General features: G+C 41.4%; 1 protein-coding gene across 1 annotated transcript in view; it reads left to right on the plus strand.

Annotated features, from left to right (window-relative positions):
• Window positions 1-22,163: 22,163 nt before the first annotated feature.
• ABCC4 (ATP binding cassette subfamily C member 4 (PEL blood group)) overlaps window positions 22,164-27,476 on the plus strand; it is a 175,638-nt gene continuing 170,325 nt past the window's right edge. Inside the window, 3 exon segments of the mRNA XM_067536920.1 lie at window positions 22,164-22,269; window positions 25,754-25,874; window positions 26,698-26,922. Of these exon segments, the coding sequence (XP_067393021.1) occupies window positions 22,214-22,269; window positions 25,754-25,874; window positions 26,698-26,922 (402 nt within the window). The 5' untranslated portion in view covers window positions 22,164-22,213.

Consider the following 27,476-nt stretch of genomic DNA (forward strand, 5'->3'; position numbering starts at 1 on the left):
GCTTCCTCTACTTTGAGAAATTTCCATTGCACCTCTGGAAAGAAAGAGCAGAGAGAAAACACTCAAATGTAGGTAGGTGGGAGAGGGAATGTTCTCCTAATTCTGTCCACAGCCTACACTCTAGCCCAGCGGTTCCCAACCTTGGGGTTGTGACCCCATTTGGGGTCGTAATGATAAAAAAAAGGGATCGCAAAGATGCTTGACAGCTCCCGGCCAGGAACACTGGGCAGCGCGGGGTGGGGCTCCAGCCCACTCAGGTCAGCAGTAATGCTGTCCTGGCTGGATCCCCCGGGCAGGCAGCCTCACTCTTCCCCTTTCGCTTTGTGTCCTCCCCGGCGCGATGAGTCCTGGGCGTGTCACGACACTCAGCAGTGCCCAGCTTGGGGCAGCAGCCCTGGAATGGGAGGAGATGGGGAATGTCACAGTGCTGGGTGTGGTAGGGCTGCCTGAGGCAGGAGAGCAGGGAGAGGGGGTGTCAGTACTGGGGGGCTACCAGGGGCAGGAGAGCAAGGGGGTGTCACAGTGCTGTGTGTGGGGCTGCCTGGGGCAAGATCATGTTATGCCTTTTTCTACTGGATTAAAGAGCTGTCTACTGTTAGAAATGTCTTCCTCATGCAGGTACTTGTAGGCTGTGATCAGATTGCCTCTTGACCTTCTCTTGGATAAACTAAATATATTGCATTTGTTAAGTCGTTCATTGTAAGATACGGTTTTCTAGGCCACGAATAATTCTTGTAGCTCTCTTCTGAAACCTTTCATTATTATTCGATATCCTTTTTGAAGTGTGTATCCTGGATTGTGACACAATGTTCTAGTCAATGGTCTTATTAACACTACATATAGTGGTAATACACTGTCCCTACTCAATATTCCCCTGCTCTAAGGATTGTGTTGGCTCTCCTAGCTGCAGCATTGCACTTGGAGCTCGTGCTCAGTTGGCTATCTGCTATCACTGCAAAGTCCTTATCAGCGTCACTGCATATGAGGATACTCCATCTTGTGTAAACTACACTCTTTGTTCCTAGATGTCTGACCTTGCATTTGGCTGAATTATAACCCATGTTGTTCAAATTAGCTCACTTCACAGACCAGTCTAGATCGCTTGGTATAACTGACTAGCCCTCATCATTATTTACCACTTCACCAATTTTTGTGCCACATACAAACTTTACCAACCATGATTTTATATTTTCTTCCATGTTGCTGATAAAGATATCAAACAGCATACCTTGAAATGAATAGGGGCAGGTTGTACCTCTCAGGACTATTATTTCCGGCAGTCTGTCAATTCAGGCACATAGCAAACACTTCATTGTTTTACATCTTGTTCACGTTCTGAAGATTTTCTTTGCAAGCACAGAGGCTAGAGGACACCCCATCCCCCATATGAAAGCTGTGATTCAGGAACACAAATTGAGGTCACCAGGCTGCTGCAAGATGGTGTAATTTTACCCATGGAAAAGGAACAGGATGTTATGGGGGCTTGAAGGTTTTGAATTTCTGAGTGGAGGGTAAGGCAGTTGCAATGGCTTCTTCTGACATTTCACTCTAGCCCTTTCAGCCATTTTGATATTATAGAGCATCAGGGGGATTGATGGGTTAACGGTACCCCACAGTTGGCTACTGCAGTGAGGGGGGTGACATGGGAATCACTGGCTGTGTTACGTCTACTCAATGCCACTTATAACATCCATGCAGAAAGTGAGACTGCTCAGCAGATTGGAAGCTCAGGCTGCACTGTGGAAAAGCTAATGGACAACGTAATTGTTCCTAAGGCTCCAAGGGTGTTTCGACCTGGCATTGTAACTGCAAGTCCAAAGGGCATTGCTGAGTCTCAAAGGCTTTAATATACAAAGTTTCACACTGACTGTAGTACCCTCTTTTGTAGTGCAAGCAAAAAGAAAATCCACTTTTCTAGTCTCAAGGGATTCTGTAAACAGTGCAGTAGACAGGAACAAGTGGCAGCCAAACTGCAAACCACAAGAGGTTTTTATTTAAAAAAAAAAAAAAAAAAAAAAGGCTTAGCTCATTCCAATTACTCTGTAATTGTAGATAGTTTCTGTGGTGGGGAATGTGGGAGAAAATTTTAAAAAATTATGAAAGAGAAGGGGTGAGCCTATTAAAGAAGAGCAGAAGGGAGTAATAAAAGAATAATAGGAATGTTACAGGTAACGTTGAGAATTCACACATTCTTTGTATATAAAAACACTGAAGTTGTAGTTTCTATCAATGCTTCTGTGGATAAAAGCAATCAAATGGTAAATAACACTAGATTTTTCCAAACTGGGCCAGACCATTGATTCAGCTACTGAATAAGGGAATGGTCGGTAAGAGAAAGTATGCAGGCAGTTAAAGTAGACGGTAACAGAATCATGCAAAGAACAAATCAGCCAGAAAACTTTATTGCTTTCTGTAATCAAATTACAAATCTCATGATTAAAGGGCACACAACGCATGTTATATATTTTAGGTCAGAAGTTGAGGCAGTGCCTAATGAATCTACTTGAAAAGAAAAAACCGTCTGATTGCAAGGGAAGAATTTGGGTAAACAAAATTGTTCTTGCCCAACTCTTGAAAACCAGCTAGACACTTAGTATGAACAGATGATTCTTGTAAAGTAATTTACAAATAGGCTTAAGGAGAATTGGAAAAACACAGTTTCCAAACCCATCTTCATAAGGAATTAAAGTTTGTGGAAATGTACAGGATGTGGCTTTTGCTAGGCATTGTGGCCCCACAGGTGGTAACGTCTCTATGTAATTTAAAAATAAAGAGCACAGAAACAGAAGAATTGTCATTGGATCAGAGGAGTGGCCAGTTTAGTCTGGTATCAGGGGCTGCTTTAGTTTATAAGCAAACTGAGCAGTTACCTAGGGCAGCAGATTTGACTGAGGGGCAGCCAAATCTGTCACTCTACGCCTATGAGGAGGGGAGCAGCATGCTGAAATTTTGCCTAGGGCAGCAGAATGTCTTGAGCAGCCTCTGTCTGGCATCTGTTTTAGTGACAAAGATCAGGTTTGAAATCTTGGCCCCCTTGAAATCAGTGGGAGCAGGATTTCACCTCAGATGTTTCAGAGGAAGGTGCAAGAATCCTGGTAATGGGCAGTTATAGAATAATCTGCTGATAAGGGAAATTTCTTCTTAAAGGCAGCCAGTTAGCGGTTGGTTTGCATCCCCCATTTTTTACACTAGCTAATGACACTACAGATGTCCTTATTATTCATATAAATATCTACTATTCTTTTGATCCTGCTAAGTGCTTGGACTTAGTGATAGTTTGTGGCAGTGAATTCCACAGGATACTTATGCATGTAATCACATAAATCCTTGATGGAATTTCTGGAAAACTGCAGACTTCTCCTATAAAGTTGAAAACCTTTTTAAATACTAGCTGTTGTTGAGCAGAGTATAGAAGATACTCACTGTCCAAGTGGTATATTGATCCACCATCCCTAGACTGAGGAACCATTCAAGTGGGCCACTGCCAGTCAGTTCAAACTGTCTGTAATAAGTTCTTTCCAGTCAGGGAAGAAATGCCTTTTGGGACACTAATAAATCTCAGATTAGCAGGGCTTTGGGATTTAGGAGATAGGAGCCTGTTCTTCTGTGTAGAAAACACCTGGTTTGACCTGGCTTGATTCCAAAAACCATAGCGGGGGCTTAATTCTCTTCTCTCGTACACTTTATGTAGTAGAGAATTAACTCCACTGAGGTCAGTGGGCCCACTTCTATCTTCACACAATGGATGCAAGTCCCATTCACGTTAATAAGAGCTCCACCTATATGAGAGCAGAATCTGGCACACTGGAGTTACATTGATACGAAGCTATTGTGCGAGGACAATCAGGCCCCAGAATTGTAAGGCCACAGAGCATTCAGGGCCTACTCCCCCTCTATGACTTTCATATAGTTACTGTTTCTGCATAGAGTAATTGAGGTTCCTCCAGCCTTTGAAATATCAGCGTAGTCACTGTAATTGGAGCTGGAAGAAGTCAAACATTTCCCTGGATGGCCATGAAGCTATTAAGCCACAGGTAATCTACACAGATGTCCCAGAGAGGCTTTTTTATACGGGACTCAGGACTGACCAAGATCCATCACGTGGAAGATACCAAGGGACTATGAATGCTGTTGTGTCCATCAAGTCCATGTTTGTAGGATAGTCTCATTTTATAGCTCTTGGTCCAGATAATGAGTCCCTCTTCCAGTCACCATGTTCTGGATGGTGTCTTAGAGGAGGAAGGGTTTTGGAGGAGCTGTATTCCTTTCTCATGAGTTTGTGCTGAGTGACTCTGTCTTGATTCCCTAAAGACACAGATTTCTTCTTGGATTATTTCCAGTGTGGTGTCCTTGATCCTTCTAAAAGAGTCCTCTTAGGTTTTTCTCCCAGATGGTGGGAGACTCTGCCTCTGGCCATGCCCACTTATCTGTCATGGGTTTCCTAGTCCTTGCAAAGTGGGGAGCCGCCCATTGTGCATCTTCTTAAGTATCGTCTGATGGTGAATCAAAAATAAAATTAAATATCTCAATGTCCTGAGAATAACGTTTTCCCGGAGTCAACTCAAAAGGAAAAAGGCCAACAGTACCTTCTTGTTTCGGTGCTGCTTGCATAGTGGTTTTTGGGGAGTCAGCTGGCGGGGCTACTGAATTGGGATCACTCTGTGAGGCTTACATTGGGAGCTCACTAAACTCCCTGTAGGGTCAGAGGTGGAGATCTCTTGAATGGGAGTCTCCCTTATAGCTTTAGGGGTCACTCCAGCAGTTTCCTGCTCAGGGCAATCTCTTCTCCTATCTGCCTGCAGTTTCCTCCTTTTTAAAGGTCTCCTCCCTAACATACATGATTGACCGAGCCAGAGAGGTGGGGCTAGGCCTGCTCACAATGCCTCTCTGGTGCCTTCCTCATCAGTGTGGGGTCCCTGCACTCATTCACAATCCTCTGATCCTCTGTATGGGGAAGAGATGCATTCTCTGCCTGAACAGAGACTGTTCAGGGCCTCTTCCAATAATATCCCCATTTTTTAATATATGCAAATTACTCTGGAGGAGCACTGTGAAATGCTTTGCACAAGTAGTTTGTTTTTAAATGGGGACTTGAATGAGATGGTAGTTGGCCAATGCACAGGACCTGGAAGATTATTCCAAGCATTAGTGGTAGCAAGATAAAAAGCATAAAGATGAGGAAAAGGAAGCCCACTCTTTTTAAGACTGGAATTCCTGATGAATTGCCTGACTTATGAGCTGGATGACTGAGGCCATGTCTATACTGACGGCGGCAAATTTGCCTCCGCCGGATCGATCTTTCTGGATCGATTGAGCAGTCAGTGTAGACCCGCTCAATCGATCAGGAAGTCGACGGAGTAAAACATCCTCCTCAAGTAGCGCAGCGTAGATAGTGCGCAGAAGGGAAGCAGAGCAGTCGACATGAGTTACGCAAGCTGCTCTGCGTAGTTTGCATAACTCCTGTCGACTGCCGCCGAATCGCCAGGTGAGTGTAGACCAGGGGTTAGTCTTGCTAATGGGAGAAAAGAAACCTAACCATTAGGTTATCAGGTCAAGTCCACTCCAGGTTGGTAGCGACCGCAATTAATTATCCTTTGATGATTGTGAAGTAGCATGTGGGAAATAAGATGGTCTCAGTTCAGTTCTAAATGGATAAGATGTCTGTGTCACACAATCCATCTTTACAAGTGGTATCACTGTTGTTATTCTTAATAAATAATCTAGGGATTGAATAAGAATAACAACTGAACTCTTACCTCCAAAAGTGGTCACTCCAGTGTTATGTTTGAGACACACTGAAAGGGTAGTGAAACTTGCACTGCAGTTGCTTTTGCTGATCCTGTTTTGTGGACATATCAGGGGCTTCCGTCTTGGGGTTTCTCAAGCTAAACCCTTTCTGAAGGAATAAATTCTCTTAAAAAGAAAAAGTTTCTGCCTAATCTTTTTTTTTTTTTTTTAAACCTGTAAAGCGTCACTTTTTAAGAAAGCCTTAAAACATGAGTTCTCTTATCTAGAGAGTTATGATAAAAGCTTACAAGAACAATCTAGAGTATTGGAGATTTTCTGATCTCTTTAACAGACTTTTAATCCTTAACTCGTCTACAGCAACAGCTCTTAAAGATCCTTATTGGGGGATAGAGCTCTGATTTAATCAAGTATGAGGCACATATCACTAGTATCTAAGAATCATAAATGATGTTGTACCATGTGTCTGTGGTACTGTGAACATTTGACTTCTGATAGACGTTCAGCTACATATAATCCTATTTTGTACTTTACAGGAGTTTCTCTTGGATCTGTTTCACTTGACTCTGTCAGTAGTGATAATCAGTGGTTTAAGGCATTTTTGTTTTTTGTCCTTTTATCTGTATTCCAGGATCTGTAAACTATGAAATCAAGATTTGTAAATTGTAATCCCCTGTGAATTATGTGACTTTGCGGGTGGTGATGAACTTTTAATTGAAATTTACACAAAAATTGAAGCAGAACCAAAAAATACAAATTGACCATGATTTATCTTGTGTGGAATTCTGCATCTCTCTAAGATCCAAAACTGTTTGTTAGTGTTTAAGTGTTGGCAGTGTGCCCAGTAGTATTCAAAACATAAAATACAGGCAATTCTTTCTTTGAGTGCCCTATGCATATTCCTACTCATGGGATGCAGCCTGAATGATAAAATTCTACTAGCAGTAGCTGTTGGAGTGTCTACACGCCTTCCCTTCCCCCCCATCACTGAACTCCAGATGTTCTAGGGCAAGAGTTTAAAAAGGAGCGTGGCGCTTCACTGCCTCAGTTCCTTCAACCATGACTAGCTGGCTTGTTACATTGTTACTATATGATCCTTTTGGATCCATACTAGATAGGGTTACATTAGTACATAGGGTTACCTTGTTTTATTTAGAGATAGTTAGAGATTTATTTAGAGATATTCAAAAAATGTGGGTTATGCCTGGTGGTATTCCCAGCATCAGATGCACATGCCAGATGCTTGGCATGCTAGGGGGAAGGGTGTTCTCCCTCTAAAAGTCCAATCTGCACAAAGTTTACCACAAAGGCAAGGAAAGGGGCAAAACAGGCTCCAGGCAACTTTATTACAGGAAGCACTGACAGTGGCAGGTGGTTCTCAGGGACTGGCTTTGGCTCCACCTCCAGCCAATTCAGCAGGGAAGAAGCAAGATTCAGCTTCTGTGTCAAGCACAGGCTCTGAGAGAGCTAAGGATACGAAAAAAGAAAAGAAAAGATCTGAATCAGTGACAGACTCTTTCCAGAGCTGTCCCATTTCAAAGACTCAGTTGCGCTATGGAGAAAAATGTTCAGCCGTCCTTGATGTTGGCTGCATTACAAAGAGCGAATCCGAGAGAGAAGGATTTACAGGGGCAGAATCTCAGTATGGAGCCAGGCTCTGATTCAAGCTGTCTACACAGAGTTAGGAGCCACTCCTCTGTGAACCCGACAATATCAGATCTGGAGGAGACTGTCCTGAGGGCGAGATCTAAGGATCCAATTAAGAAAACTGATGAGAGTTCATTAACTAAGACTGCTGCTCACACTATTACTGTTAAAGCAGTAGTTCATCAGGCAAGTCTGCCTTTGGCTCCATGGACAGTTGAGGCAGCTACTGCATCCCAGGACACACCAGGCATGTTACTACAACCAGTCAGACTTACTGCGTCGCTGAGAGTCAGCAAAGAAGAGGGAAGGAGCTCTCTGCTGTTGCCTCTTCCACCAACCCCTTTGGGGTCCCTGGAGAAGAACTTCTTTCTGCTCTCCTTTTCAAGGAGGTTGTTGTTTCCAGTCCCATCTGAGCTGCAAATGGATTGGGGCCAGAAGAGGGGTGCAGATCACAGATTAGAACCAGAGAAAATTTATGATAATCAGTTCAGTGTGGCCCCGCTGGATCCATGGGCACATATATATTTCCAGCCAGATTCATCAATCTGGTTTTTGCCTGAGTGGCATGTACCTTTTTGGGTACCTCCACTGGCCATTTCTGGCACCTTATCAGGACAGACAAGGTATAGGGACAGACCTTCAGCGAGAAAGTATCAGGAGTACATTCAATTGTCAGATGCAACAGATAAGGACCAGCCAACGTAGCTTACTCAGAACAAGTCACTTATAGAAATAGGTGGAATATTATCCAGACTGGAACTGGAGCTGTCAGTCTGACTCAGAATTATGGGATGAAAATGTGGGAGACATCTCAGTATCGTCACCATCGGAAGATGCTATAGCCTTTCATCACTTAGTATCTTCAATGTCAAAGACGTTAGATATTCCTTCTGGTGTTGTGGAGGATCATCAGAGCCTATCTTCGATATTTTGGGGGCAGCATCTAGTCTCACTTCCCTTGTTAGAGGGATTGTTTTAGCCAACAAAAGCAGCCCATAAACTCCCTCAACCATTCAGCCTCTATGTAAGACGGCAGACAAATTATATAAATTCCCTCAAGAAGGACTTACTGTTTCACACTCATCCGCCTCCTAATTTGTTGATGGTCCAAGTGACACTTCAGAGATCAAAAGGTGCCCAATCTCACTGTACTCCATCGGATAAGGGAAGAAGCTGGATGTGTTAGGAGGAAAAATATTTTCTTTAGCTACATTAAACATGAGCATATCTGACCATGAAGCTGTCATGGTTAGATACCAATACCATCTCTGGAGCAAAATGTCCTCTTTTCTTAATGCACTTCTAGGGAAACACAAACAGTTATCAAATGCTATTTTGACTGAATGACAATGTTGCTAAGCCACAGTTGAGAGTGGCTTTTGATGCCTCAGATACTTCAGGAAGATCAGTAGCTTCAGCTCTGTCACAAGGAGACATGCATGGTTAAGATCAGTGGGACTCCCTCATTAGACAAAAATGGGGTTTGAGGATCTTCCATTTGAAAGAGAAGGTCTATATAATATTCAGATTGATGAAGTACTAGAGAAAATGAAAAATGTAAGATCTACTACTAGATCTTTAATACAGCGAAGAGCCCATATTCGACTCATTACACAAGTATGAGTCAAATCTGTCCACATCCACCTTCTTCATCTCTTTCACTTCATTACAATTATCAGAGAAGGGCATATGATTTTCAGCCTTGACATTATACACCACAACATCAGCTACAACAGAGGAAGAAACTTAAAGCTTGCAATAACAAAGGGAAAATTTCATTGTCTTCATCTTCTGCAGTTTTGCGGAGACATCAGATTTGGCATAAGGACACAGTGCATCAAGCCAGTCCACATGGACATTATTTATCCACAGTTTGGGCATCGGTTGTCCCATTTTTATTACCAATGGGAGTTAAAAACACTGGGTAGATGGATTTTAGAAGTGTTTTTATTTCATGTGGTTACACAATTTAATTCAAAACGTCTTCCCCCAACAACCTACCTGCTTCATATCTGGGCAGAGATCAGTCCTCTTGATTTGTTGAAAATGGAGGCCCAGTCTCTATTATAGTTAGATGCAACAGAGGTAGTTCTGCAAGATCTTAGAGGGAAGGGGTATTACACATGTTATTTTCTAATCCCCAAAAAAGATGGAGGGCCTTCTCCATATTTTGGATTTAAGGAGATTAAACACTTGTATAAAGAAATTTTCACTTGTGCATGTTGTCTCTAATTTCTGTAATACCTTCTCTTCCCCTCCAATCCACCTTTACAAGTCTTCCCTTTTGGGTTGTCCCCAGCACCCGGATGTTTGCCTGTTTGTTATGGCAGGATACCTAAGGAGGCAGGGGATGTGTGTGCACCCATGCCTAGATGATTGGTTAATAAAAGCATCATACAAGGAAGGGATCTTGCTACATGTACATCAAATATGTTCCCTATTTGCCAATCTGGCGTTGCAGACAGATTGGAAACAAACATGCCTTAACCCTACTCAGAGGATTCTTTTATAGGAGCCGTATTGGAGTCAACTCTGGGGACAGCTTTTCTCCCAGAGGAGAATCTCTCTTTCTCCTTTGCACTAGTTACCAAGAAAATCAATTATTTTCTTCCTTCAATTGCTGGGTCTGGTGGCATCAACAAGAGCAGTGATGCTTTGTTTGCCTTCAGATGAGACCTTCGGCTGGGTTAGTGAAGAATTACAGACTAGGTCTAGATGTCATGCCTCAAAAAATATTAATTCCACAACAAGTGTTAATGTCAATAATGTGGTGGACAGACAATCAAAATGCAATGAAGGGTATATTTTTCAATCCCCCTACAACGTCAGTATTACTGACCATGGATGTATCTACCCTTGGATAGGGAGATAGTCTGAATAAGAAGTTGTTGGTCAGAGATCACTGGTCACCAAAGTAAAAGAACTTACAGAGCAGTATTTTAGAACTGAGAGCAATCAGACTAACTCTAAGGTCTTTTCTGCATCAACTCAAAAACAAAGCAGTTCAGGTAGTAACAGACAATATGACAGCCTTATTATCTAAACAAGCAAGAGGGGACTCACTCTTTGAAATTATGCAGGGATGCCAAGAGTCTTTGGAAGTACTGTATAGAGCACAGTATTCATCCAGCAGCAATTCAGCTAGCTGGGGAACAGAATACCTTTGCAGATCATCTGAGCAGGTCATAAGGTCAGGTGCACAAATGGTCCTTGAAGGTTGAAGTGGTGAATCACCTCTTCACTTAATGGGGGAACCTGATAATAGACCTGTTTATATCCAGCAACTAAAGGAAATGCTAGAGATATTGTTCAAGGGCAGGCAGAGACAAGAAATCAGTATTGAATGCTTTTCTGATATGCTGGGGTAAGGTCTAATGTATGCTTGTACCTCATTTCCCCTTATTCAGAGAGTGATAAACAAGAGAAGATAGGACAAAGCCAGATAGCACCAGCATGGCCCAGACAGATTTGATACATTTTTCACATGGATTAGTGGAACTTTTATCACTGACACTGGACTTGTTGATGCAACAAACAGGGAAAGTCTATCATGCAAACCTTTGGTCCCTTCACTTGACTACATGAGGAATAGACCTTTTGATGGGCTAGAAGAAAGCCTTTTGTTAGAAGTGCAGAATGTACTGTTAAATTATAGAAAAGAATCCACACGAAAGTGCTATAGTCCATAATTTTCTCATTTTCTTCCCAAGCCCCATACTTATGATGGGGAAACTAAATTACAGATTTTAGATATGAGGAGAGCGTTGCCTGTTTATTTAGGCAGGACTAAACAATTTAAACAATCTTAAGGGCTGTTTGTAGCTTATGGACCAAAAAAACAAGGGAAAAGCTAGTATTATACAGACTGCCTCTAGATGGGTTAGGTTATGTATTTATGAGGTTTATAAACTGAAAGGATTATCTGTTCCTCAAGGGACTGAACTCATTCAACTAGATCAAAGTCAGCTTGCCTGGATTTCTCTAGACATTCCTCTGTCAGAGAAATGTAGAGCAGCAACCTGGAGTTCTGTTCATGCTCTTACTAAACATTATTCTTTAGACTTGAAATCTAGATCGGATGTGAAGTTTTGGCAAGGCACTTCTGCATTCCTTGTTTAACTAGAACTCTAGCTCCCACCATCCTGGATCAGAGTATTGTTTATTAATCTATCCATGGTGGAATATGCAGAGGATGCTTGAAGGAAGAAATGAAGGTTGCTTACCTGTAACAGAGATTCTTTGAGAGAGACTCTATATTCACATTTTCCACCCATGTTTCCCCACTACCTTGAAGTCCTACTTACCAAAAGAGCTTGGAGTTGTGGGGAAGGAACTGAGGCAGTGGAGCGCCATGGTCCTTTGAAACCCTGGCCCTACAATGTCCGGAGTTCAGTGATGAGAGGAAGGTGGGGGCGAGGGAGGCATATGAACTCTCCAACAGCTACTGCTAGTAGAATTTTACTATTTAGGCTGCACCAGTCAGAGCATCCCATAAGTGGAAATATGCAGAATCCATTGTGAAGAACCTTGGTTACAGGTAAGTAACTTTCATTTTGTGCTGGAGGAGCTTACAAGCAGAATAAGACAGATAAAGAGTAGGTATTGTCACTCATTTATTTGGCCTTTACAGTGTCTAGGATTTATTTTTAATACTATACACGGAATGAACATGAGTTTACTCGGGGTTTTTTTTCCCCCCCAACTGCATGAAACCATGTAGAATTACTGCAGTTGGAATTTTTTAACTGCATATTTTGTCGTGTGTTCTACATGCTAAAATTGAGTCACAAAATCAAAAAACAAGACAAAAGTATAATTTTCCATGCATTTTGGACAGTGTTTATCACACTTCTTATATTATGATAGATACTTGCAGTACAATATTAAACAATATACTAACATAAGACTGTTGTATTAAGTTATGGTCTAACTAATGAATAAGTTTAAGAACCTTTGAGCTAATGTTTCTATTGACTGAATTTTGAGAATTTTGGTCTGTTTTATGGGCAGTCTAATACCTTTAAAATGAGTTTTTTCACTCCTTTTTGGTTCACGCTGTAAGGATCTCTATCTGCTACTTGTAAGTATAATTTGAACTGGTTTCCAACATGTACGTTTAGTGTGACTCACTCGAAAAATGCTTTTCTTCTCTCTTACACATTTGCTATAAAGAGAAGTGTTTCCAGCAAAGATAAGCATGCCATCCACAAACAAGAGTATAATAGGGTTTAAAGTCAGAAGGGACCATTTAATCATCTAGTTTGACCTTTGTTCTGTATATCACAGTCAATTCAATTTCAACCATTTACTCCTAATATTAAGCCTGATAATTTGGTTTAGACTAAAGCAGAGGTTCGAAAGGCTGTGGAGTGCACCACGGGGAGCAAGATTTACTTTGTTTTTTCTTTTTTCTCCTGGCAGCTCAAGTCTTCTGGCTGAGCTATAGCTGCTGCTGCTAGATGCTACAGTTGGCAGTCTCGGCTGTTAGGATTGGACTGTAGGTCCAGCGGCCCCCAGCAGAGTCTGTTGCAGGGTTTGCTGGCTCCTGCAGAGAGAGGCCGCTTCCTGCCAGTGCAGAGCTGGAAAGTTACAGATTGTGTGGGCAGGTGGAGCAGTCACGAGGTGTCTTGGCAGGAGCTGCCTGCTCCTTTCATTCTCCAGCCCTGGAGGCAGGGAGAGAGAAAGATGAGCTAAGTGTGGGGGTGAAGGCCATGGACCAAGGAGAATATGCGCTGGATAGCGTTCCCCCCCCCCCACCCTCCTGCAACCCTCAAGCCCTACACCCCCAGCCCCTCCCACGGGCCACAGCTCATCCTCGATTAGCCCCCATTCCTCCCCACTGCGTGTCATCCCCGGATGCTGTATTACTGTGCTTTTTTAACCTTGACTATCGTTTTATTGTTTTGTGCTTAAACATTTGCTAATAAAACGTTTTATTCCTCTCCAGCCAGCTGCACTCTTCCCTGCTACACCCCTTAAGTGGGGCCAGGGCCTCAGGCAGACAGGAACAGCCTGCTAGGGAGGGAACTGGGCAGGAGACAGGGACGGTGTCCTACAGTACAAGGGATTGAGCTCATTGCAGGGAATAGGCTGAGCAGGTATCGTAGCCCAGGAGAAGGATCTGTGCAGAGGCAGTGCCCTGGTAGGGAGGGAGCGGGGCAGAGCAGCATCTGGGGGGGGAGTAAAGCAGGGAATGAGGCCGTGCCAGAAGTTGAGAGTCCCCTGGATAGGGGCATGGGAGGCTGTAGGGGAGCATGGACAGGTCTTTCCCCTTATTGAGATTAGAAGGAAGGAGCCCCCATGTATGTGTTTGTTGTATGTTTCAGATTGATCATAGTCCTACTTTATTACTTGTATTCTTGCAAAGTACAGGATTTTCACTTTTTTCAGCTCTTTGTGTTGTCTTAATAAACTAGGTACAAATTTTTCTCTCCTAGCTTAGAGGAAGTTTCAGTACCCCAGGTCTAAAGCCTTTCAGTCCTCATGAGACTAAACTATGTGCCACAGGCAGAGAGCAGAAAAGACAGGTGTCACCAATGCTAGAGGCCCCTGCAGTGGCATTAAATTGATTAGATGTGTAGCCTGAACAGTTGTTATACTTATAAAATTATGTATTGAGGTGCAACATGCATTTGTCACAGATAACAGGTTCTTTTACTAGGTGGCTACTTAAAGTTAATTGAGAAGATAGAATTTGGTGAAGCACACTCAGAAACCTCATTTAATACTGACAGCTATAATTGAAATCTTAGTGAAGGATCAATATACATAATGATTAGACTAAGATAAATACCATAAAGTGGTTTTCTGCATTTTTCATACATAGTCTTGCATTGTGCAGACTTACACCTTATAGAGACCATTGGAAGCAGAGATGGAAGGAAAATTAAGTGGAACCTATTCAGGAAAGACAGAGATAAAGATATAGGTGGTGGAGTAGCGTTGTATAATAATGAGGTAGATTGTAAAGAAATTAGAAGTGATGGAACGGATAAGACCATGTCTGTTTGGGTCAAAACCACTCTGGAGAAGAAAGCTACCAGAGGTTCCCCTGGGATAGTGCTTGGGGTATGCTATAGACTCCCAGAATCCAACTTGGATATGGATAGAGACCTTCTGATGCCCTGCACCCTTGTGTACACCCTTATAGTATAATTGTGTATTAGCTAATGCAAAGTATGTCACTTTAGATGTCTTTGGAATGATCATGATATACTGATCGTTATTGTTATAGTAATATGTTGGTTTCAGTTTCATATATATAGTTATGAGCTGCACTACGTAATATTCTCAAAGATGTATCCTCATGGCTTAAAACATGTCCAGGCAAAACTCTCCAGAGCAGAGGGGCAGTTCACACCTCATCAAGGCATATATAGGACAAACCCAGCTCAGGCTTCCAGGATCAAAGGATTGGCGTGGGCATCAACAGAGGATCAGTTGGACCTTAAAGTGAGTCACCTCCCTTCCCTTAGTCAGTTTGGAACCCCGAGGAGGTGATTCTCACTGACTCAGGACATGGATGAGTCCGTATAAGGACATTGTTTGTCACCTGACCAGAGGGAGGGGGGAGAGCAAAGCCCTAGAGGGGAGAAGGAATATTATAAAAAGGGGAGATATTTGCCATGCTCTTTGTCTTCCACCTCCATCCACTAACTCCACCAAGCAACTGAAGTGCTGACCAGAGGGGAGAGCCTGGCTGAAGGGAAACCAGCCAGCCTGTGGTGAGAATCGCCTAAGTTTGTAAGGTTGATGAAAGTGTTAAGTTTAGCTTAGAATGTGTTTTGCTTTTATTTCTTTTGACCAAATCTGATTTGTTATGCTTTGATTTATAATCACTTAAAATCCTTTTGTAGTTAATAAATTTGTTTCTCTACCTAAAGCAGTGCACTTGGTTTGAAGTGTGTTGAAGACTTCACTGGTAGCATCAAGGCTGGTGCATATCAATTTCTTTGTTAAATTGACTAATTTATATGAGCTTACATTGTTCGGGGGGCATAACTGAACATTGTAAAACAGAGGTTCCTAGGGGTGTATCTGGGATTGAGGGAATTTGCTAGTGTCGTTCTGTTGTATAATCCAAGGAGTGGCTTGCTAGAAGCACTCAGTCAGTCATTTGGGAGCAACTTACATGCTGGAGGTGTGTATGAACAGCCCAGGAGTGGGAGTTCGCAGAGCAGAGTAAGACGGGCTATAGGAGTGGGGCATTGGGGTGACACAGCGATTCACCAGTCCAGATTGCACCAGGGGAACGTTCCAGACCTCTTCAATGTTTTTAATGAAATAAGTATTACTGGAATTGTGTGATTATGGGAGACTTTAACTTTGCAGATGTAGGTTGAAGGACAAGTGCTGCTAATCATAGTAGGGCCCATATTTTCCTGAATGTGATAGTTGACAGATTTATTCACCAAACAGTCACCAAACCTACCAGAGGGGATGCCATTTTAGATTTGGTATTGGTGAGTAGTGAGGACCTCATAGAAGAACTGGTTGTATGGGATAACCTTGGTTCGAGTGATCATGAACTAATGTAGTTTAAACTAAATGGAAGGATGCACAAAAATAGATCTGCAGCTAATGTCCTTGATTTCAAAAGGCAAACTTAAAAAAATGTAAGGGAATTAGGGAAGTGCATTGGACTGAAGAGCTCAAGGATCTGAATTTGGAGGAGGCTTGGAATTACTATGTCAAAGTTGCAGAAACTGTCTGAAGCCTGCATGCCAAGCAAGGGGAAAAAATTCATAGGAAAGGATTGCAGACCAAGCTGGATGAGCAAGCTTCTTAAAACAGGTGATTAAAAGAAAGCAGAAAGCCTATGAGGAATGGAAAATGGGAGGGATAAGCAAGGAAAGCTACCTCTTGGACGTTAGAAAGTATAGGGGGAAAGTGAGAACTTCCAAAAGCCAAGCAAAGTTGGACCTTACAAAAGAAATTGAAAGCAATAGTAAAAGGTTCTCTAGCCATATAAATAAAAATAAAAGGAGGAATGAAGAAGTGGGACCACCAAGTACTGAGGATGAGGTGGAGATTAAGGATGAGGCATGGCCCAACACTTAAACAAATACTTTGCCTCAGTTTTTAAATAAGGCTAATAAAGATCCTGGAGCTAGTGGCAGGGTGGCTACTTGGAAAGAGGACATGGAAGTAGAAATTACCATACTTCCATTCCATTCCATGGAAAACCTACCTTATGAGAGGACAGTCAAAGAGACTGGTCTTCTAGTCCAGTCCCCTGCACTGGACTGGGTGTAATCAAAAGAAGGCTGAGGGGAGATATGATTACTCTCTATCAATCCATCAGAGGGATAAATAACTCCTCTCCCTCCCTGGTAAGTGCCAATGTGGACACAAGAACAAATGGATATCAACTGGCCATCAACAAGTTTAGGGTTGATATTAGATGAAAGTTTCTGACCATCAGAGGAGTTTATGGAGGGGATGGTATGATGAGCCTGCCTACAATGGCATGTAGCTGATCTGTGACTGCTAGCAGGAAATATCTCCAGTGGCCAGTAATGTTAGACGCTAAATGGGGAGGGCTCTGAGTTACTACAGAGAATTCTTTCTCAGGTGTCTGGCTGGTGGGTCTTGCCCACATGCTCAGGGTCTGACTGATGACCATATTTGGGTTTGGGAAGAAATTTTTCTCTGAGTCAGATTGGCAGAGACCCTTGGTTTCTTTTGTCTGACTCTGTAGCTTGGGGCATGGGTCACTTTCAGGTTTAAACTAGTGTAAATGGTGGAGTCTCTGTACCTTGAAGTCTTTAAACCATGATTTAAGATCTTCAGTAACTCAGCCACAGGTTAGGGGTCTATTACAGCTGTGGGTGCATGGGGTTCTGTAGTCTGCAAGTTGCAGGAGGTCAGACTAGCTGATCATGATGATCCCTTCTGGCCTTAAAGCCCGAGTCCATCAGAAAGGAGGTCCTGATTCAGTTTACACTGTCTTGGGAACCTGATGAACAGGAAGAAATGGGAACTGAGTGTGGTATTTTATAACCTTCCTTATGGTAATAATACGATTATATACTATATTTCAGGGGTGGCCAGTCTTAATGACTCCCCCGATACCTCCTTGCCTGCTGGGCAGAATTCCCTAGCCCTGCCACAGGGCAGAAGCTCTGTGCTCCCTACCCTGGTCTGGTAGGTGGAGAAAGAGGGGAGAGGGGGCAGGCATATGGGGCTCTGCGAGCCACACTTTAACTGTAAAGAGCTGCATGCAGCTCACGAGCCACAGAATGGCCACCCCTGCTATATTTGATCCTTTACCCAGATTATAATAAGGTCAGTAGTTGCCCCTGTCCATATGTGACCTTTGGGGTGTCCATAATTAAGCGTCAAGCATTCATGTTCATAATTTGTATTACTTATTTCTTAATTCCCATGTGTAAATGCAGTCTGACTGCTTAGATGCTGCATAGCAGTCTAATTGCTAAAGCCTCCCCCCCAACTCCTTTCTCGAATCCCATTTGTGGTTACCCATTTGTGTCTCAGAATGAGAGCACAAAATAACCCCAGATCAGATATCTCCCTAGGCCTACACTATTCAGCTAAATCACAGCCTCTGGCATACAACAGGCTGTCAATCATAGGAAGCCTAATGCAAACATGAGACAGACATGAGAGGGCTTTGTAGAAGTCACTGCCTCTTCCAGTGGGGCTTTTTTTTGCAAGGTTGGGACTTCTTAAGGACACTTCTATGAAATGTTTGACTAAAACACAGTTATGTTAAATGTAGTGGTCCTGTTATACACGGATTGTCTAACTCTAGCAAAAGAGATATTAATTTTTTTTGGCAGTATTTATTCTTTATAAACTTATGCTGCTTATTTCTCATGGTTATGTTATCATCAAATGCATCACGAAATCAGTGCTACCTGAGATACAACAATGATATTTTCATCCTCTGGACGCACGACCTAAACTCCCTCATAGATTTCCGCCACAACTTCAACAACCACTGCCCATCCATCAAACTCTCTAGAATGCTCCCACACCAGCATCAACTCCCTGGACAGCACAATTAGCTTTAACAATGGAATCCTACAGACAACTATATACAAGAAATTGACCGATCACCACAGCTACCTTGCAGATCCAGTGATCACCCAAACTTATCAAGAAATCTGTTATCTACAACCAGACATTCAGATACCACAGAATGCAGGCCGGGGAGAAAGTCTGGGATACACACCTTAACACACTTAAACCAAACAAGGACCTTAACACCACTTTCACCACACAAGGACACTTCACCAGAGAAGTAGATTGCATCATGGAATGGATCACCCAAATACCCTGAGAGAACCTGCTTCAATGTGGAGGGGTGGGGGGCCCTCCAACTGCATACCATTAGTTGTCACCTACCACCCTCCGCTAGAACCCATACAGGGCATCGTTAAATAATTACAGCCCATACTTGATGGGGACCACTTATTGAAATAAATCTTTCCCGAATTCCCTTTTCTGGCCTTCAAACAATCCCCCAACCTCACTAAGCTCATCAGAGAGAGTTCCCAACAGACTAAGACCCACCACCTCAAAGTGGCACCAGACCCTGCCATAACAACATATGCAAAACTTGCAGACATATCTGCACTGTTAGGATGATCAGTACCTCCCACAACAGACCTTTCAATATCCATGAGTCCTACACATGCCTATCACGATATGTGGTGTATCTCATCCAATGAATCCAAATGCCCTAATAACTAAGTGGGTGAAACAGGATGATCATTACACTTTTGAATGAACTTACAGAAAATGGATAAAAGACAAATGAGTGAACATTTTTCACCCATGAGTGAACATTTTTCACAAAATGATAACTCCATATCTGACCTCTTAGTACTTGCCCTTAAAGGAAACCTGTACAACACCTACAAAAGACAAGTCTGGGAATTTAAATTCATAACTCTTCTAAACACCAAAATTATGGATTTAAAAAGACACTGGATTTATGGTTCATTACAACAATCTGTCTGTAACTCACTAACCTTTTTTTGTCTTAGGACTTTAGGGGTGTTTAACTGCCCACTTCACCTTGAATGGTCTCTTGCAATGTGTGTTAACTCCTTATCTGTTCTACCTTGTATTTAGCTGTGACATTCTGAGTACCTTTCCCAGACCTGAAGAAGAGCTCTGTGTAAACTTGAAAGCTTGTCTCTTTCACCAACTGAAGCTGGTCTAATAAAAGCTATTACCTCCCCCACCTTGTGTCTCTATTGCCACTTAAACATTTTGGACCAGGTTATCAATATGTAGTGCCCATAATTGGGCCATATTTTACAGTGCTCAGTATTCAACAGCTCCCACTGTGACATTTATGGCCAGATTTTCAGAAGAGCTTTAATAATGTACTGAACTCTTCTGAAAATCTGGCCACTTATTTTGATGCCTAAATGGGAGCTGAACTCTTAGCAAAATGTCCTTTTGTAAATCTGTCCATTTCTTCCTAATTGCATTTTTAGGATGTCTTTTGTTAAAATTAATGCTGATACCTCACTTTGCAATGTATTTGCAAAACATTTCCCATAATAATCATTCTATATTTAAAACTTCAGAGTGTGAACATTTTAATATCAAGCTTTTACATTTGTGAGTGTGCTAGCCGAAGAGCATTTTTCTTTTACATTTTTAAATTTAAAGAGCTTAGGCCAGACAAAGTAAATCTTCTGGCTACTATTGCATCCATATTATGCTTAGTTGAGGTTAGCGCCTTTCTTTCCATATATTCAGTGAATGGGTAGCAGACAGTGAAATGTATCTCCCTATAATTTCTTATGACATATACAATATTTATAACTCCATGAGGCATTGCAAGATTTCACTTGACCATTCCCTCTTTGATGGGGGATTCAGCATCTTTCAAATGTCTGGTTACACCTTTTTTCTGCACAACCTAGCATAATTAAAATAAGGTTTCTGTGTCTCCTCACAATCAGATGTATCTCCTGGGTGATGAAGTATTTTATACAGGTCTAGAAATAATTCAGGATAGGACGTCAACAGAATTTGAGTAGGCTAGTGCCTTTGGCAATATGGGAGTGCCAGAAAATGTTATCTTCTGTATATCTGGAGCTGGGTGAGATTTTTGGGATGAATTTATTTGTTTAAAAAAAAATTAAAAATGCAGTTTTGTATTGACCAAAACTATTTGTGAATTTGGGTTAAATCTGGCAAATAGTTTTGGCCAAAAAATGAAAATTTTTGAAAAAAGTCAAAATGTTTTGTGTTGACATTTTCAAAATAAAATGTTTAATCTTCTAATTCAAACTCACCCCCAAAAAAGTTAGTTTTAGGTTGAGCAGAATGTTTAGACTCAAATTGAAAATTTTCAGTTTTTTTTCTTCATTTCTATGGGAAACTGTAAAATTTCTGGTTTGGGGCTCAATGTGAAATGAGGATTTTTTTTGTTTTTTGTTTTGTTTCTGCATTTTTCAGTTCAGCCATTGAAATGAGAAAACCAGTTATTCACTCAGTTCTTTCTCTATCCCATACACTTTAGTTGACTAACCAAAGGATTCATAAAGACTGTGTTTGAGATGATAATGAAATATATAGTTCTTTCGTTTTTTGAGATGTTTTGTCTGATAGTGGATAGTTCCTTCCTGTGTAGATGGAATTTCAGTCTCTAGCTTAGTGTTTTATATTTTGGTAACTACATTTTCTACACATACATTTTGTGTAGTTTACATGCTACAGTTTGTGGAGTTCGGTACGTTTGGAAGATTAATATTATGAATGAGATTCCAGTTTTAAGAAAATTCTCTAACAGGGATAATTCTGGACCATTTCTGCAATTTAGTGATTTAAGTGGACATATCACTAAAGTTGTGTAAAAATTTTTTAAAGGATTTTAAGAATTATTATTACTCCTATCTCTTTTTAGTCCAAAAATATCACTATAATAGTGTGTCCCATCATGACACAAATTTGCCTTATTCTCTGACTTTATTTCTCTGAGTGTGATTTCTAAGGTATATTTCCTTGCCATCAATTTTGTGACTCATTCTTTATTGATGGAAAAATTTTAAGCTCTTTTACTTAGCCAGAATTCCATTCCTTTTACAAGAGACTGATTGTCAAAATGTTCTTTATTTCCTGCTTTCTATGTTGGTAAGAGTATACAATACTCTGTGACTAGACAGTGGAGAGGAAGGAAGGTGGTCAGAGTGCTAACTTGGGACTTGAAAGATGTAGGTTCAATTCCCTGCTCTGCCACAGACTGTGTAACCTTGGGCAATTCACTCTGGATACATCTATACTGCAGTTAGATACCTGCAGCTGGCCTGTGCCAGCTGATTCCAGCTCATGGGGATCGGGCTAAGGGGCTGTTTCACTGTGGTGAAGACGTTTGGGCTTGGGCTGAAGCTCAGGCTCTAGGACTTTGGGAGGTGGGAGGGTCCCAAAGCTCAGGCTGCAGTCTGAGGCCCAATGTTTACACTTCAGTTAAACTGCCTCTTAGTCCAAACCCCCGAGCCCAAGTTGGCTGGCACACGCCAGCTGTGAGTGCCTAATTAGTGTGTAGACATACCCTGAGTCTCTCTCTGTCTCAGTTCCTCATCAGTAAAATCAGGGTATCTTCTTACCTCTCAGGATTGTGAGGATAAATATAGTAAAGATTGTGAAGTGGTCCCTTATCACAGTAATGGGGCAGGTGAGACTTGTAAGTATCTGAGAAATCCAATTAATACATAAATAAATTACTCTTTTTTTGCTTCATTGACTGAATATAACAGTTTTTATCTTATATTTAAATAGGTGGTTGAATCCTTTATTTGTTACTGGTCACAAACGAAAGCTTGAAGAAGATGATATGTATGAAGTGCTGGCTGAAGATACATCAGAGAGGCTTGGAGAGGAATTGCAATGGTAAGGAAAAAAATCAACACTTGATTTAGTCATGTCTTCACTGTGAAGATGAGCGTTCTGGGATGAAAGGAGGCCATGCAGCCTAACTGAGATCCTGTCTACGCTTCCCTCTGAGATTCGGTGGCAGTCAACGGGAGTTACACAAGCCACGCAAAAAACATGCGTAACTCCCATTGACTTCTCTGCTTCTCTTCTGCACGCTCTCCTCACTGCACTGCGCCGACAGGAACTGCATTCCCGTTGATGCAGTGCTACGCCACTTGTGAAGGTGGTCTTAGTATGTCCATTTCTGGATTGACTGAGCGGGTCTTCACTGACCGCTCAGTCGATCCAGAGAAATCGATCTGATGGTGGCGACTTCGCTGCCGTCAGTGTAGCCATAGCCTGGGTCTTCTCAGCTATTTTGCTAGTGTGATTGTATTATTTTGTTTCCCTCTTGAAGTGCTTGTTTTCCATGCAAGCCTCGTTATTTTTAATGAAAACACATAAAAGGATTTGCATTATTACCTTTTCTTCAAAGGTGTTTCATTTGAATGGCACGCTACAAAATGCTTGGAATTGAAAATTCTGTACTCTCCCATTCCAATAATGATCCATTAATAAAGCAATAAGATTTTCTATGCTATGGTAAAGATATATTACGCAACTTACCTGCTCTCCTTACAGAGAGAGGGGAACAAGTATCTGCTTTCTACCTTTTTGCTTGAAAAACAGAACAAACTGAATTAATAGGGGCAACAACATTCCCTTAGTATAGGTGGAATGTGTCACTGATTGATAGAAGGTTACTTGCCCTGGGCATCTAAGGGCTTATCTATAGTAGGATTTTTTGCACTGGTATAGGTATGGTGGTATAAATAGATTTGGCAGAACTTAATTTTTATTTTTTTTATAACTTGACAATATCAGTGTTTGCTTTTAAATACTTTTTTATTTTTATCCATTTAAATTTTCATAGTTGTGCAGAATTATGGGTATTAAACTTTTTTTCCGTTTTTATTGGTTTTAAATTTTCACAGTTGTGGGAAGTTATGTGAGGATCAGACAATAGGAGGAGTCAGACAATAATTATTTAATGACAGACCCTGAGATTAAAAAAATTAGTTTTATAATCATTAAAACACAAATGGTCAACATCATGTCAAAATGTACAAAGTAAATATACCTAAATCAAACTCTTAAGTTTTCAGACAGCGTGTTTCTTACTCTGCTTATCTGTAGATTTCTGTTGTTGTTGCTGAAAATATTTTTTCATTGGTTTGTGTGTGTAGGGTGAAATTGATTGTTTACTGATGTAAATCTAATCCTTTCAAGCCTAGGTATAAATATCCTATTTCAAGGCAGGCTTAAAGGTAAAGAGAGTCCTTTCCAGTCATGTGCTGGGATCATGAACCAAGAGTGTGTCTTTATTATAACATATCTTAAGAGAATAACAGTTCATGCAAGTAATTTTCTTTCTCAAGGCTGCTGCAGGAGCCTCATAGTACCTCTCCTATAGGTATTTATTATGTTATAACTTATATTCAAACGCTGCTTGTTTCATTTGGGGAGGGCTTTCCTACTGAAAGATCCTCTCCTCTCTACCATAGGAATGATGGCATGGCCTTTCAACCTCCTACAGTTACATGAGGAGAGGCAGCTATGAAGGAGGTGGAGAGAGTCCTCTGAAGGTCTAATCATCATTCTTAACTGGATTGGGAGTAGGGACATTCTATGGAGGAGAAGGAGCAAGGAGTAGTGACAACTTCTTTGATCCTGAGTTAGTTAGAGCAGAAGTATAGTTAAAATGATAATCCCCTTGGAATGCAGCATTTAACATTGATTCAGCAGATCATTGCTGAATTCCAAGAATATTAGCCTAGTAGAACCTAATTATAGTGGAGGTGAATGTCAACATGAGTGAGTCTTCATTATAATCAAAGTGACATGTCTCCAAGAATTCAGGGCTTTCACTATAAAGGAGGGTGAAGTCTTTTCAGTGACTCTTGCAATAATTGAACTTCCTTCCCATGCTTGCACAGACATAGTAGAAAATAGTGGGACATTTAACAGAATCCACGGGTCTATGTGTGCGTTTTCACTTTCTATTCTATGGCAACACACACAAGGAGAGTAATTTGTAAAAATTTACTTAAATTTACTTAAACAAGCAGCGTTCACTACTGCGAGATTCAGGCTTATAGAAACTTAACAACATTCAACAAACTGCACCAGGGAGTCTGACATTTAACTGATAGAGTAAAAGTGGAATCCATAGCATTATTTCCCCCCCTGTAGAGAAGAGAAAAGGCCACAGCAATCAAAGTAATAACCTTCTGGTGGCTACTGCGCATGCTCGAAGTTACTGTGCCATCTTGTAACAAGTTTGACACCTTGGTGTATTCTCAGTTCTCTGACCAGCAGGGTCTGGGAGCACAGCAGAATGCGCTCAACCTCCGGAAACGAGGGAGGCACCTGATGTGAAAATCCTGTGCTTCGAGAATTGTACAGCGGTGCTGGTGTGTTCTTGATCATGTTATATGAACAGAATGATCACTTGTATTCTTATTGTCTTTTGATTGGCTTTGAACAGATTGTGTCTTGCTCACGTGCAGGCACCCAGCAGCACAAGGAGCCCTGCCACTATGCAGAGGTCAAGCACAGTCACAGTCTCTGCACTAGGAAGGAGCACTTGCTGGGGAAGCACAGGTGGTGCCGCTCACCCCATTATGTGTGCCATCATCACATTGTTCATTCTGCTCGTGTGTTATCCTTGTTCCTCCAACCTGAGTCTGTCTTGTCTATTTAGATTGTAGTCACTGCACTGAAGAGCTTATATTTTTGTTCTGTGTTTGTACAGCACCTAGCACAATGGTGTCCTTATTCATGACTGGAGATCCTAGGCAATATGATAATACAAATAATAATAAAATCCACCTCCCCGTCACCTAAGTACATGATGGTGAAGATAAAAGAGCATGCTTCACAACCTAATGAATTGTGGAAGTGCATGCTCCTCTGTTCTTCTTGGAGCTCCAAGAAAGATTATGCCAAAGTGGAGCATCTCCACAGTGCCTCAATGCAGGCTAGTGCCGGGAGGCATATTATATCTTGGCCCTTAACTAAGGTCTAATGCATGGTAAGAACAAAACAAGGACTATGACTTACTAGCTCTGCCTTTGTTGTATGTTTCTATAAATCAGCAGCTAGTCCAAGGTTTGTTGATATCATCAGTGTGTTCTTGAGCACAGAGGAACAAAATGAACCTCTGATGCTAAACATAGGCTTTCATGAGCCGGCCAAAAAAAAAAAAAAGGGGGGGGGTTGTTTTGTGTCAGGTTCTTAAAGAGAAAGTATATGATTGTGTAGGCTGTAGAGTGACTGACCAGATAATTTGCTATTTCTAGCTCTCTGTTTTGCTCCTTTAGCAGATTATGTTCTGTTTCTATTGATTTTTAAGTTAGACTTTTCTTGTCCTCTAGTCTCATTTTACTTTATTTTCTAGGTACTGGGATAAAGAGGTGCAAAAAGCTAAAAAAGAAGCAAGAACGCCACATTTAACAAAAGCAATCATACTTTGTTATTGGAAATCCTATTTCATTTTGGGATTTTTCACATTGATTGAGGTAAGAGATGGAAAAGACAATACAATGTATCTTTGGATATACTTTTTTTTCTACTAGCAATGTAAATCTTGTCCCAGTGGGCATTTGTGATCAATACTGGTGATTTTGTTCTAGAAACCCTCTCTTTCCCCATTTATAATTTTCTATCTGCCCTATAGTAGTAGCTACAAATTCTGTACTTTTGTTTTTCAGAGACTAGAACGTTGCTTCTTAGCCATCTCACTCTCAGAAAAATACAGTCAGGCCATACTCTGATTACTAGAAGTTGAAAACACTGGGCTAGATTCTCCTTTCAGTTACAACTGCATAACAATGGGGTTACACAGGTATAACTAAAAGCACATTATTTCTGTGGCATTGCCAGCCCCATCGGTCAAGGAGTTGTTTCTGAACAGGTATCTGCTGCTGCTGTGTACATTGCAGTATCTATAGGTTTGTGGGATGGATACTAAATATAAAAATCTTTTTGCTAAATATAACTATGTCACAAAAAAGTACCATGTCACCTTCAGAAATTAAAAGATACTTGTATTTGTGTAACTTTTTATGGTAACATGAAAGATTTTATTGGTGGCTTAGAGAACGTTTGAAAGTTTTAAATATTTTAATTTTAACACTATTAAAATACATGTTTCAGTACAAAAGTCCATTTTTTCTGGGTTATATGGCAATAAAAACTGGCCTGGGTATTTAAGGCAAGATAACAAGGGGAAATGGGTGTGCCAGGAAGTTCTTTCTTGCCTTGGAACAAACTTGGATAGAAAACCACAAAATATATTATTTGTATTTGTTTCTTCCCCCCCACCCCTCTTCTTTCTTTCAGGAAACCCTCAAAATAATTCAACCAGTCTTTCTGGGAAAAATCATTAACTATTTTGAAATTTTTGATCCCCTTGATACTGCCGCTTTGAATTTTGCCTACTGCTATGCAGCTGCTTTGTCTGTATGTACACTGATTTTAGCCATAAGTCACCACTTATATTTTTATCATGTACAACGGGCTGGCATGAAGTTGAGAGTAGCGATGTGTCACATGATTTATCGGAAGGTAAGCAACCTTTCATGTTTTCAAATGTTGCATGGGTAGATAAGTTAGCTATTCTAGTAATTAGTTTAAAACTAAGCATTTGCATTATTTGTCACTCTTGCAATAGTTCTGAAGTTATGGCCATTCAAGGAACAGGATATAAGTCAATATTAATGAAAATCAGAGTGTGTGTGTGTATTGGGTTTTTTTTATACTGCACTCAACACGTGGATGCCTATATAATGTTGTAGGCTACTGCCTGGGGTCCAGAGGATGTGGGAACAATCCCAAGGACTGGGAGGAGCTGTTGACTGTTGCCTGTTCCTTCTCCTCCACTCTAGAGATGTATGGGGAGAGAATGCTCCTCCCCCACCCCAATCCCCAAGCCTTTCTGTCTCAGCAGGGGAATGGCCAACTCCTGGAAAGGGAAGAGGAGAGCTCATGTCCAAACATGCTGGAGCGAAGCCCCTCCTTGTGTCTCAAAGTACATGTGGGATTGTGCTTGCGGGAGGGGCTTCTCTGCCTCCCTTTGGCCAGCCTGGGAAGGCATTAGGGGAACTGGTTGGCTCTCACAG

The sequence above is a fragment of the Emydura macquarii genome, unplaced genomic scaffold (assembly GCF_026122565.2).
Source record: "Emydura macquarii macquarii isolate MOO-44397 ecotype Brisbane River unplaced genomic scaffold, CSIRO-AGI_Emac_v2 contig_3671, whole genome shotgun sequence".
NCBI lineage: Eukaryota > Metazoa > Chordata > Testudines > Chelidae > Emydura > Emydura macquarii.